The sequence below is a fragment of the Periophthalmus magnuspinnatus genome, chromosome 13 (assembly GCF_009829125.3).
Source record: "Periophthalmus magnuspinnatus isolate fPerMag1 chromosome 13, fPerMag1.2.pri, whole genome shotgun sequence".
NCBI classification, from domain to species: domain Eukaryota; kingdom Metazoa; phylum Chordata; class Actinopteri; order Gobiiformes; family Gobiidae; genus Periophthalmus; species Periophthalmus magnuspinnatus.
In genome coordinates, this window is record NC_047138.1 from 674,384 (window position 1) to 688,494 (window position 14,111).

The 14,111-nt window shown below is 39.3% G+C and overlaps 1 protein-coding gene across 1 annotated transcript in view; it reads left to right on the forward strand.

The window, feature by feature from the left end:
* Positions 1 to 6,594: 6,594 nt before the first annotated feature.
* igsf11 (immunoglobulin superfamily member 11) overlaps positions 6,595 to 14,111 on the forward strand; it is a 207,726-nt gene continuing 200,209 nt past the window's right edge. The window contains exon 1 of the mRNA XM_055226133.1: positions 6,595 to 7,115. Coding sequence (XP_055082108.1) covers positions 7,055 to 7,115 — 61 coding nt within the window. The 5' untranslated portion in view covers positions 6,595 to 7,054. The remainder of the gene's footprint in view (positions 7,116 to 14,111) is intronic.

Below are 14,111 nucleotides of genomic sequence, written 5' to 3' on the forward strand. Positions count from 1 at the left end.
CTGGAAACAGTTCAGCTCCGCACAAACAAAACGAGGACAAGAGCGGGACAAGAGCGGGACAAGAGCGGGACAAGAGCGGGACAAGAGCGGGACAAGAGCGGGACAAGAGCGGGACAAGACTAGAACGGGGACTAGAGCGTCAGTCTCCTCCGTCTGTTTGTTCATAATATTTGCATAAACAACCATCACTACAGCAGAGGACACAAGACACTGTACGAGCCCACAGGACATTATCAGAGCAGTGTGAGACACTGTGAGACACTGTGGGACACTGTGGGACACTGTGGGACACTGTGGGACACTGTGGGACATGACTCGCTCCTTTAATTGTCCCATAAACATCAGAATCGTGACGAGCTTCATGTTTTTTTTACCTGGTTTGGTCAAACAGTTTTACTTAAATTAAAACATTAAAGTTCAAGAAAACAGGAAGTGATTGAGTCCAACAGTGGGACACGTCTGTCTCTGTCGTCCACGCTCACAATGAAAAAGTACTTTATTATGTTTTGTCCACATAACCTTGTTGCTAGGCAACAGTTACAGACTCACCTCTGTGTGTGACATCAGCGAATCAACCAGGAAGTAAAACTATTTACAAAAACATGATGTTTGGACTGAGCCTCACTGTGATTTAAACCACCTCTGATCTTTTTAAGATGATTTTTTTCCTCTGTTTTCTGCAGGACTGACCTCGTTCGTCTTCTGCTCGTCTGATCTACTGTTTGTTTTGCTGAGTCAAAGATCTTCTGCTCCACGGTGCGTTTAGAGACTTTGTGTCGTTGTGAAACAGTCGACGTGTCGTGTGTCTGTGGAGATTCAGATAAATAAATGTTCTGAAAACTGCAGAATCCTGTAGTGTGTTTGTTATTATCACCACAAGGGGGCAGCATCCCACAGTCAAACACTGAAGACACAAACAGCTCTGAGGTTTAATAGAAAGACAAAGTGGAAAGAAAAGGTCATTTTATGTTGCAATAAAATAAATATTAAGTTTGGATTTTTACTATGAGTTTAGTTACTGTCCTTCTGCTTTTACTTTTGAACTAAATTATAACGTGCAATTTCTAATGACATTTGTCACGACGGGTTGTTGTTTTATTTGTGCTTCAGTTCAGTGAATATTTGACGCAGAGGAAGAAAAATGGAGAGTTTCAGGACAAATCGATAATAAATCAGGAGGACATCTGCACCTCGACACAAATCCAACAAATCAGCTCCATCCTGGTCAAAAGTGTGACATGAAACAGCAAAAATAAACACATTTGTCAGTTATTTTAGTGTTTAGTGTTTTAAGAAGATGCATCTCGACAGAAACAAACTGTAAAGCAAAAGTTCAGAAAATATGTGCAAAGTTTTATGGTTCTACCTCCACAAAAACAGTTTTATACTTAAGAAAAGCAAAGAAAAGGCAGATATTTTGATTCAAAACATATAAAATGTAACAGTTTATCACTAAAAATGTAAAAATGTAAAAATGTACTTTAAAGATTTTACTCTTGTAGTTTGGCTTTGACTTTTTGTGTTTCATGATCAAATTCCACCTGAATATTTAAAACTAATATCTGAGTCTAGAATATGACGTGTTTTCCTAAAGCAGCTCCTCCTCCTCCTCTTCCTCTTCCTCTTCCTCCTCCTCTTAACCTCCTCTCCACAGATCTCACCTGTAACTTCCTCTGGTGCAAATGAATCTAAACCTGATCAAACTTAAACCACACGTTATATAAGACACGAGGTATGAATCCCACAGAATGTCACATTCCGGCGCCTGTAGAATGTCCCACACTAGGGCATTACACATGTCTCTGTCTTATTCTGGGCGTTTTCTCTGAAACACAAACGACACGTCCAGGTGCAGAAAAATGACTCTTAAAGTGACGGTGCAGGGACAATCTGACACCTGTGTTTTTGTTTTTTTCCTGTTTGCTCAAATCTCTGAGTGAAAACACAAAAACACAAAAACATAAAACCAAATACGACAAAACGAGCTCTGGTTTTTGAATCTTCATGAATCTTCAGATTATAAAAATGTGTGAGGGGGGACTGTGTGTCACAGACGTGTGAAATGCACCTCCAGCTCCTTCTGCTGCAGCGACAAACACTGACACATGAGCAAGTGACTCAGGGCATAGAGGCCTAATGTTATATTAATAATATTATATGAGCCTAATGTAATGAGCCTAATGTTATATTAATAATATTATATGAGTCTAATGTTATGAGTCTAATGTTATGAGTCTAATGTTATGAGTCTAATGTAATGAGTCTAATGTTATGAGTCTAATATTATGAGTCTAATGTTATGAGCCTAATATAATGAGCCTAATGTTATGAGTCTAATGTTATGAGTCTAATGTTATATTAATAATATTATATGAGCCTAATGTAATGAGCCTAATGTTATATTAATAATATTATATGAGTCTAATGTTATGAGTCTAATGTTATGAGCCTAATGTTATATTAATAATATTATATGAGCCTAATGTAATGAGTCTAATATTATGAGCCTAATGTAATGAGCCTAATGTTATGAGTCTAATGTTATGAGTCTAATGTTATGAGTCTAATGTAATGAGTCTAATATTATGAGCCTAATGTAATGAGCCTAATGTAATGAGTGTAATGTTATGAGTCTAATGTTATGAGTCTAATATAATGAGTCTAATGTAATGAGTCTAATGTTATGAGTCTAATGTTATGAGTCTAATGTTATATTAATAATATTATATGAGCCTAATGTTATGAGCCTAATATAATGAGTCTAATATTATGAGCCTAATGTTATGAGCCTAATATAATGAGTCTAATGTTATGAGTCTAATGTTATGAGTCTAATGTTATATTAATAATATTATATGAGCCTAATGTTATGAGCCTAATATAATGAGTCTAATATTATGAGCCTAATGTTATGAGCCTAATATAATGAGTCTAATGTAATGAGTCTAATGTTATGAGCCTAATATAATGAGTCTAATGTTATGAGTCTAATGTTATGAGTCTAATGTTATATTAATAATATTATATGAGCCTAATGTTATGAGTCTAATGTTATGAGCCTAATATAATGAGTCTAATGTTATGAGTCTAATGTAATGAGTCTAATGTTATATTAATAATATTATATGAGCCTAATATTATGAGCCTAATGTAATGAGCCTAATGTAATGAGTGTAATGTTATGAGTCTAATGTTATGAGTCTAATATAATGAGTCTAATGTTATGAGTCTAATGTTATGAGTCTAATGTTATATTAATAATATTATATGAGCCTAATGTTATGAGCCTAATATAATGAGTCTAATATTATGAGCCTAATGTTATGAGCCTAATATAATGAGTCTAATGTAATGAGTCTAATGTTATGAGCCTAATATAATGAGTCTAATGTTATGAGTCTAATGTTATGAGTCTAATGTTATATTAATAATATTATATGAGCCTAATATTATGAGCCTAATGTAATGAGCCTAATGTAATGAGTGTAATGTTATGAGTCTAATGTTATGAGTCTAATATAATGAGTCTAATGTTATGAGTCTAATGTTATGAGTCTAATGTTATATTAATAATATTATATGAGCCTAATGTTATGAGCCTAATATAATGAGTCTAATATTATGAGCCTAATGTTATGAGCCTAATATAATGAGTCTAATGTTATGAGTCTAATGTTATGAGTCTAATGTTATATTAATAATATTATATGAGCCTAATGTTATGAGCCTAATATAATGAGTCTAATATTATGAGCCTAATGTTATGAGCCTAATATAATGAGTCTAATGTAATGAGTCTAATGTTATGAGCCTAATATAATGAGTCTAATGTTATGAGTCTAATGTTATGAGTCTAATGTTATATTAATAATATTATATGAGCCTAATGTTATGAGTCTAATGTTATGAGCCTAATATAATGAGTCTAATGTTATGAGTCTAATGTTATATTAATAATATTATATGAGCCTAATGTTATGAGTCTAATGTTATGAGCCTAATATAATGAGTCTAATGTTATGAGTCTAATGTTATGAGCCTAATATAATGAGCCTAATGTTATGAGCCTAATGTTATGAGCCTAATGTTATGAGCCTAATGTTATGAGTCTAATGTAATGAGCCTAATGTTATGAGTCTAATGTAATGAGCCTAATATTATGAGCCTAATGTTATGAGTCTAATGTAATGAGCCTAATATAATGAGTCTAATATAATGAGTCTAATGTTATGAGCCTAATATTATGAGCCTAATGTTATGAGTCTAATGTAATGAGCCTAATATAATGAGTCTAATATAATGAGTCTAATGTTATGAGCCTAATGTTATGAGCCTAATGTTATGAGCCTAATATAATGAGTCTAATATTATGAGCCTGTTATGAGCCTAATGTTATGAGCCTAATATAATGAGTCTAATATTATGAGCCTAATGTTATGAGCCTAATATAATGAGTCTAATGTTATGAGTCTAATGTTATGAGTCTAATGTTATATTAATAATATTATATGAGCCTAATGTTATGAGCCTAATATAATGAGTCTAATATTATGAGCCTAATGTTATGAGCCTAATATAATGAGTCTAATGTTATGAGTCTAATGTAATGAGTCTAATGTTATGAGCCTAATATAATGAGTCTAATGTTATGAGTCTAATGTTATGAGTCTAATGTTATGAGTCTAATGTTATATTAATAATATTATATGAGCCTAATGTTATGAGTCTAATGTTATGAGTCTAATGTAATGAGCCTAATATTATGAGCCTAATGTTATATTAATAATATTATATGAGCCTAATGTTATGAGCCTAATATAATGAGTCTAATGTTATGAGTCTAATGTAATGAGTCTAATGTTATGAGCCTAATATAATGAGTCTAATGTTATGAGTCTAATGTTATGAGTCTAATGTTATATTAATAATATTATATGAGCCTAATGTTATGAGCCTAATGTTATGAGTCTAATGTAATGAGCCTAATATTATGAGCCTAATGTTATGAGTCTAATGTAATGAGCCTAATATAATGAGTCTAATATAATGAGCCTAATGTTATGAGCCTAATGTTATGAGCCTAATGTTATGAGCCTAATGTTATGAGCCTAATGTTATGAGTCTAATGTTATGAGTCTAATGTTATGAGCCTAATGTTATGAGTCTAATATTATGAGTCTAATGTTATGAGCCTAATGTTATGAGCCTAATATAATGAGTCTAATGTTATGAGTCTAATATTATGAGCCTAATGTTATGAGCCTAATGTAATGAGCCTAATGTTATGAGCCTAATGTTATGAGCCTAATGTAATGAGCCTAATGTAATGAGCCTAATACAATGAGTCTAATGTTATGAGTCTAATGTTATGAGCCTAACATTATGAGCCTAATATAGAAGCGACGCTCTTCACCGGGGCCAAAACTCAGAATTATGAGCAGAAAAAAACGTGTTCGTGGCAAGAAATGAGCATTTTCTACATCAGTTTCTACATGATTTTCTACATCTACGTGACGTGACTAATCTGATTGTTTGGGAGGAAAAAGGATAAAATGATGAGTTCTTTTGTTCTCTGAGGCTGAGGGCTGAAGGATGAGCCTCTGATCGTGACACTAGGGGGCGCACGTGTCTCTCTGTCCGTGTTTCTCTGGACGATGGCGTCACTGGTCTCTGAGCAACAGCCCGGGCTCCTCTGCTCCAGAGTAAAGCTGCACAGACACAGAGCTGCGGGTTAAGGGACAAAATAAAACCTAAAATATAAACTCTGTGGTTTCACCTCAGACTCTGTCAGAGCTCGAGTCATAAAACTAGTTCTTCTCTGATCTGGTGACCTAGTTCTGTTGTTTATGTCTCTGTTTTCTCCACATGCACAGGCTCAAACTGAACTGTTCTGATTTGGTTCTCATTTTATGTTTTGTACATTTTGAAAGTCTAAATAGTATTTGTACTGTATATACTCAGTTATAGACCTGCTCTTCAAGTGTTTTACTAAAGTCATTTGGTAAAGATCTACATCCTCACGTCCATGGAGTCCTCAGGGTCAGAGTTTGGACCTGGACCACAGAAACACCTCAAAGAAAAAGGATTTCTAGAAAAAACACAGTCACAGCAGAAATCACATGAGCAAATATCACATGAGCAAATATCACATGAGCAAATATCACATGAGCAAATATCAGAATTAGAACAAAACAAACTAAATGTGCTTTGGTGCAGACACGGGTCTATGTCTCTATAATAAAACAGACAGGTCTAAACATAAATGAAATGTCCTGATTTGTGCTTAAAAAGTAAAATAAAACTGTTTTAGGAAACACTGCACATGGTGTTTGAGTCACATTGAGCCTGTTCATCTTTAAAGGATCATTTTGACCCAATAAATGTTGTTTTTTCCACAGGTCCGTGTGTTTTCAGGTGTCCAGGTGTGAGACTCATCTTTATAAACAGCTCTGTCTGATTTTGTGCCACGTTCAAACTCTTCCTCTGTGATCATCAGCTCGTGTCTTTTATTGTGAAATGCCTGAGCGGAAGTCCCACGGCTCTTCAGACTCGGCTCTTTGCGCTCACGGCTCTCGGTGCAGCAGCAGAACACGAGAGAGCGCGTGGAGCATGGAGCGCAACAAGACGCACGGGACAGTCTCTCCAAACGCACCGGGGACACGCGGCGCGCACTGACGCACCGGAGACACCAGGACTGTCCAGGACTGTCCGGGACAACAGGACTGTGCAGGACAACAGGTGGACACTGCGCGCCCAGAGGAGACAGAGAGAGTGAGGGGACTTGAAGAGAGCAGGAGGAGCAGGAGGAGCAGGAGGAGCAGGAGGAGCAGGAGGAGCAGGAGGAGCACACTGTGGATGAATGTTTCAGCTCCTTCAGTTTCAGCTCTTGGTCTTTTTGCGTTTGGAGACACTGTGGGAATGACTGTGTTTGATTCTCTGCTGCAGAAGACTCTCACTTTTACTGAAGTGAACTGAGGTGGACAGGACAGAGGGTCTGGTCCAGGTGAGGACGCACGGGACGCACGGGACGCACGGGACGCGCGCGCCTGGAAACATGCTGAAGTTTCATAACTCGGATCTATGGATCGCCTGGATGGTGCTTTTCTGCGCGGGGGGTGAGTCTCTAACTGTCACTCACACAGTCACGTGCAAATAAACCACGAAACTACAATACGACCCGCGTTTGGACAATAGCAGATGTGAAGGGAATTAAAGTGTGTCACAGCGGGTCAAACCCGCGCCAACCCGCACTAACCCGCGCCAACCCGCGCCAGGGCCACTTCATCCACCTCCTTAATACAGTCTGTGTGGATCAGGAGACAAATCCCCGCGTTTACAGAAAAAAACAGATAAAAACAACAACTAAGCCCCTGGAGCCACTTCTCCCTGTGAAGTGGCTCTGTCCTCCTCTGTGCTCCTCCTCTGTCCTCCTCTGTCCCCCCTCTCTGCTCCCTCTCTGCTCCTCTGTCCCCCTCTGTCCCCCTCTGTCCCCCTCTGTCCCCCTCTCTCCTCCCTCTCTGCTCTTCTGTCCCCCTCTGTCCCCCTCTGCCCCCCTCTGTCCCCCTCTGTCCCCCTCTGTCCCCCTCTTTCCTCCCTCTCTGCTCTTCTGTCCTCTTCTGTCCCCCTCTGCCCCCCTCTGCCCCCCTCTGTCCCCCTCTCTCCCCCTCTGTCCTCCTCTGCGCCTCCTTCTCCTCACACAGCCTTAATTCGGTCCAAACTGTACAGTAATGCCGTGCGTCTGCTTCTCTTTCCTCTTGGTGGGAGTGTTTTGAAATAGAAATGGAGCAGACGGTCGAGGGCTGCTCTGGTAATCCGCCCGATTAAGAGAGGCGAGGCATGAGGAGCACGAGGAGTGTGAGGAGCAGACAGTAGCAGCAGGTGGAGCAGGGGAATCTCCTCCGTTTGTATATGACGAGGACTTAGACTCAGGGCCGTGTGGACGTGTTTGTGAGGCTGAGGTTTGTTTAGCCTTGTCTTAAGTTTAAGAGCTGCAGTTGTGATTATGTCGTTTAATCCTCCTCATCCTCTGAACAAGGAGGAGGAGGAGCGATGTGACGGAGCTGGACGTGTGGAGTGAGGTTTACAACTACGGCTCCTGCAGGTGCTTTTACTCACAACGATCAGATACTTTAAAATACTTTATACAGTGAGAGTCCTGTATATATTTAGGCTGAGGTGTTTTATATCTCCATCCATGTTCTGCCTCTTATCTGGCGACTTCCCTCACCCCAGACATGTCCCCCAGCTCCTCCGGTGGGACATAAACTCCTCCACCTCTCCATGTTATTTCATACGACTCTATTTAAACTTTCACTCCTGCTACAAACGACAGAATAAATGACACTGTGAATGTTTTAGTTTTGCTGCAGCTCAAAGCAAAACTCATTTAAAAGAGAAAATGAACAATATTTACTCCAAATATATAAATCAACTAAATTAAACTTTAAATGAACATGGAAACTGTTCTAACTCCATGTTGTGAGATTGTTTTGGTGCAGTTTTCAGTCCACGATTTACATTTTTTACCGAAAGTCTTAAAAATAAAATGTTCTTATTGTAAATGAGACGTTTTCTAAAGTCTCACTTTGGACAGTTTAATGAGACGATGAGACGCTCGAGCTTTGAGTTTTATTAAGTTTATGTGAGTGAAGCTGGAGTGTGACTGAGCGTCGCTGATCCGCTCTGTCTCTGTTTACAACTGTCCCTCAGAGTCTCAGTCTTTAGAGACGCAGAGACGCTGCAGTGACACGTCCATCTGGACACAGCCTCGTCCTCATTGAATTAAGTCTGTGATTGTCCAGGAGCTGCTCACATTTAGCTCTGTAGAAAAGAGGAGGAGGACGAGGAGGAAGAGGAGGAGGAGGAGGAGGAAGAGGAGGAGGAGGAGGAGAAGGGGCAGAGACACTGTCCAGAGACACTGTCCAGAGACACTGTCCTGGGGGGTCTGGACGTCCGGTTAAGTGGGTCCAGGTGAAAACAGCGGCTCCTGTCCGAGTCACAGTGAGGAAGAGCGCGCTGGACACGTGTTGGATAAAATATAAAATAACCTTTACAAAGATATTTCCGTGTTGTAACGTAAAGTACAAGCTCAGCAGAAGAAGAGAAAATAAATAGAGTGACATCTAAGAGTTTAAAATACACTTTGACACAGAAATAAGACTCGAGAGCAGAAAAGGACGTCCTGCTCATTGTGCTGTGTGTGGACCTGTGGTTTAAAGGATCATTTAAAACAGGATTTAAAATAAAATGAATGAATGAATTTATGCTGCAAAAATAACAGTCTGGAGTCGGAAAACAGGAGAATGGAAAAGTTACAAGGTTAAGAATAAATATAAGATAATAATAAAAGTGTGAGGTAGAGTTAAACAAGCTGATATAAAGAGTAATGTAGGTGTAAAGTAGTAGTAGTAGTAGCGGTGGCGGCAGTAGTAGTAGTAGTAGTAGCAGTAGCATCATAACTCACATCACAGATTTAACAAGAGATTAAATAAATTCCAGGCCTGTGGCGTGCAGACCGTGGCGTGCGGACCGTGGCGTGCAGACCGTGGCGTGCATGAAACCGTCTGTAGAGTTTGCATGTTCTCTTATGTCTGCGTTTGTTTCCTGAATCTCTAAATGATTTTATTTTTTTCTGCTGTGGTGAATCTACAGATGAATCGTGTCGATCTCATCCCTCTGACCATTTTCCACTTCAGTCAAATCGCCTTGTCGTGATTCCCTGTTGTTTAAAGTCGCTCTAACACTTTGCCCCGCCCCCCGCCCTCTCCTCCCGCCTCCATCAGCCTCTCAGTGAGTGACAGGTGGATTTAACCAATCACAGTGAAGAGTAAACATCAGATCACTTTAGTTTCCTCTTAAACACTGTCAAACAAACTAAAAACACATGCCTCGCTCTGGGTCTGTGAGAGTCGTGCTGTGATGTGTCGTTGCTCTTGTTTAACTTCATCGTCACGTTAATAATTGGCGTCGTTGTTCCTCGGCGGCTCAAACCCACGTGTTCACACAAACTTCCTCCTCAGGACGCTCTCTCCTGTCTCCGTCCTGTAGCGCCGCTCGTGTTACTATAAATATCTCCGTTTGCACAAACAGTATTGATCGCGTTGCTTGTTTTGGCTGTGCGCTCCGACCTCCACTTTATACGTGTCACAGTCGCTGTCACCGCATCGACCTGATCAGCTGGTTATGTTAAAACACTCATCACTTACTATCGCCGCCATCGATTTAACTTTGTGCTATGAAATCACGGCTGTGCTGCTGCGCGTCGCTCTGAATGTGACGTACGGACGTGTTTGGATCATAATCTGTCCAAATGAAGCTCGTCGAGGCTGGAGTTATATGGAACTGAGTGTCATAGCAACGAAAGAGCCAATCAGGAGCGAGGCTGTTGAAGGTAACGCCCCTTTTAGCCCAACGCTCAGCAAACCTGTCAATCAAAGCAGCGTTTACAGAGAGAGGAGAGTAAAAAGTGAATTGGAGCCAGAGTGGACGGAGCTGGGAGCGTGTCCTCTGGTCCAGTCCAGGTTTAGTTTCAGGTTTGTCTCAGTTTGTCTCAGTTTGTCTCAGTTTGTCTCAGTTTGTCTCAGTTTAGCTCGAGTTTTGACGTCGTCTTTGATCTGTGGGAGATTGACAGTAAAATCTAAAGTGACTTGTGTGGATTTTGGAGGTTTTTCACGTTCTTCTCATCTGTCGTCTATAGATGTATAAGAGACTCCTTGTAAATGACTGTATTTTCCAGACTATAAGTGTCACTTTTTTCATAGTTTGTCCACATATATGAATAATATCACATATAAGTCACATGTGAGTTTATTTTCACATGTTGGTTCTTGTCACAGTGACAGTCGTGCGAGGGGCTCTAGACTTGGACCAGTATCTACTCCTCCTGAACCACTCAACATTTAAAATATCAACATTACACTCATTTAAAAGACAAAGACAAACACTGAACGCTTCATCTTCCTCTGGAGTTGGTGGATTTGTTCAGAAGCGACACCGAGGATGAAGAATTCAATGGATTTATTGATTTGGAGTGAGATCCAGAGTAAACTTGTTGTTTTTTCTGCTTTATTTATCTGATTAACTGTTAATATCTTACGTTAACAAACCAGACACGTGTTCAGTTCTGTCTGTGCTTCATGGAGCTGAATAAATATAAATGTGTTACGTTAGCGTGATGTACTGATATTCAGCCTGTTGGTCCACATTTTATTATTATTATTAGAACTTGACTTTAAAGAGAAAATGTCTGTTCTTGGTCACTACTTCCTGTTAGCGTCACTACTTCCTGTTAGCGTCACTACTTCCTGTTAGCGTCACTACTTCCTGTTAGCGTCACTACTTCCTGTTAGCGTCACTACTTCCTGTCCAATTTTATCTCTGTTTTAGCAGAATCTCACAAAAATTAATAAATCCTGTTAATAGATACTGTTGTTCTCTATTTTATTATTATTATTATAACGTGATTTAAAGATAAAATGTCTGTTCTTGGTCTTGGATTTTGCTAAATAAATTCCCCCAAAAATGCGTCTTATCGTCCAGTGCGACTTATATATGTTTTTTCTTCATTATTTTTCTTTTTTTTACTGGTTTGACTCATACTCCCGATGCTCAGAGTGTGATTTCCAGTTCTCTGAAGGTTAAAGTTTGAAGTTCAGTTGTTTTTGTCTCTGTGATAAAATCTTATACGATCTAACGTCTTTGAATAACTGAACAAGTGTCATTTTGTGTCCGGTTCAAACGAGGCCTCCTCCATCTCGTCCTGTTCCTGGCCGTCAAGCTCCGCATAAATATTTCATCGTTTCAATCCCACTCATCAAAGTCGGGTGGCCTTGAAGCGGCGCAGGAAGTTTCTCGAAGTAAAATGTTAAGCGTCATCTATCTATGCTAATAAAGTTAGTGGTTCAAAATATGGCCAGTGGAATTCCCCGCGGCCCGTGGCAGCGCGTCCGACCGATTCGCCCACAACGACAAGGACTGGAGTCGAATCAATGCAGTAAATGAATTTGGAGGAGGAGGTGACGACTTTGAACCGTTCAACCAGCGCCGTTTGTGTTTGTGCATAAAAAAGAGTTTATGCAACAGATGAAACAGTCAAGTGTCGTTGTCGTTTTTGTTTCATCTGGTTTAATTAGTCCTGTCTCTGTAATCACCAGATCCACTTTCTTCGCTCTATTGGGAACGTTTTGCTCATTTTGTTGGTTATACAATAAGATTTAAACTGTAAAATGTCACATAACTCGTATTTATTTATTGATTTGTTTGATTGGGACGATGCTAATGATCAGACCTGATACAAAATGAACATAAACACACAGACTAAAGACAAAAGATCATTTTTATCCGTTGTCCCAAAGCGCTGGGGTCACAAAAGGGTCAAAAAAATTGCACATTTGGCTCATTGCACAGTTTATATTATCGCACAATCCAAATGGTGTGAAATATCTAGAATACGACTCATTTCAGACACAAACTCGATTGCAGTTCATGACTTTTGACGATATTGTAGATTGATAATAGTGTTTGTGGTTTAAATCTGCTCTTGGGTCGTTGTGTCAGTGGCGTAAATTAGTTTTAATTTTATTGTTTACCGTCGACAGTGGATTAAACTTTAGATTTTGTTCTCGTGACAGACCTGGTTCTGGTTCTTGTTCGTTTTTCTTGTGTCGATTGAACAAAGACTCTGCATTTTTGGAAAACTAACTTCCTCTAATCTCATTTTGTTATAGTTTGGTGGATTTTATGATTCTGTGTGAGTCTTTGTGAGAGGTGGAGGTGACGGAGGTGATGGAGGAGATTTAAATACTTCTTACTTCTTCTGTGTGAAATTTCAGTACCTCAGCTTTAAGTTTGTATTTGTGGCTGTATTTTGTCCCTTATGTTGCAGATTTCTTCAGATTTTGAGTCAAACAAATAAAAAATAGCCTTGTAAAAATCTAAATTTCCGTGAGGAGGTGGAGCTGGGTGGTGTTTGTCCGACCAACGCCCTGTCAATCAGATTATACAGCACTAATCAGCTTCATCAACACGAGCGTCTTCAGCTCCATAAAAAACAGTTTCTCCAGTGAATAAAACAGAGAGAAGAAAAACCTGCTCCAGCTCAGAGTCTGTGAATGAAAATGTGAATGTTCAGAGACATTTTAAAGACAAACACTTTAAATAACAGTTTATATAAATCTGTTTATGAGTTTGACACATACACTGAGCTGTTTGTTTGAATTAAACCAAATACTTTTCACTTTTACTACATCTGAGAGCAGTATCTGTACTTTACTGTACTTTATTGTACTTTACTGTACTTTATTGTACTTTACTGTACTTTACTGTACTTTACTGTACTTTACTGTAGTACATGTTTGACCAGGACTCACAAGTAAAAGTGTTTTTATCATGTGAGAGCAGCAGAAAAGACTGAGGGTTTGATTTTATACGTGTGAGTTTATTTCGTGCGTTCACTTTGTGCATTTATTTTGTGCGTTCACTTTGTGCGTTCACTTTGTGCGTTCACTTTGTGCGTTCACTTTGTGCGTTCATTAAGGGGCAGCTCTGACTGATCACGTCTGGTGAAATGAGCTGGTCGTGTGAAGATTGTTTTATAACTTATGTAATCCTCAGTGTGTATTAAACATTCAGTTCACTTTAGTGACCAGTTCACTGAATAAAACTAATTAAAAGTTTAATCATGTGATGGATTTAGAAAATCTGCGTCGTTTATTCAAATAAAAACACAAACTGATGTGACCCCACTGAGGATCGTCTGGTGACGTCTGTGTGTGAGTTAGTCCCTGATCAGTCCTGGTTTAGTCCTGGTTTAGTCCTGGTTTAGTCCTGGTTTAGTCCTGGTTTAGTCCTGGTTTAGTCCTGGTTTAGTCCTGGTTTAGTCCTGGTTCAGTCCTGGTTCAGTCCTGGTTTAGTCCTGGTTCAGTCCTGGTTCAGTCCTGGTTCAGTCCTGGTTTAGTCCTGGTTCAGTCCTGGTTCAGTCCTGGTTCAGTCCTGGTTTAGTCCTGGTTTAGTCCTGGTTTAGTCCTGGTTTAGTCCTGGTTTAGTCCTGGTTTAGTCCTGTGTGTCTATATTAGTCTAAGATGATTCTAAACATTTTCAGTAAAGGTTCATTT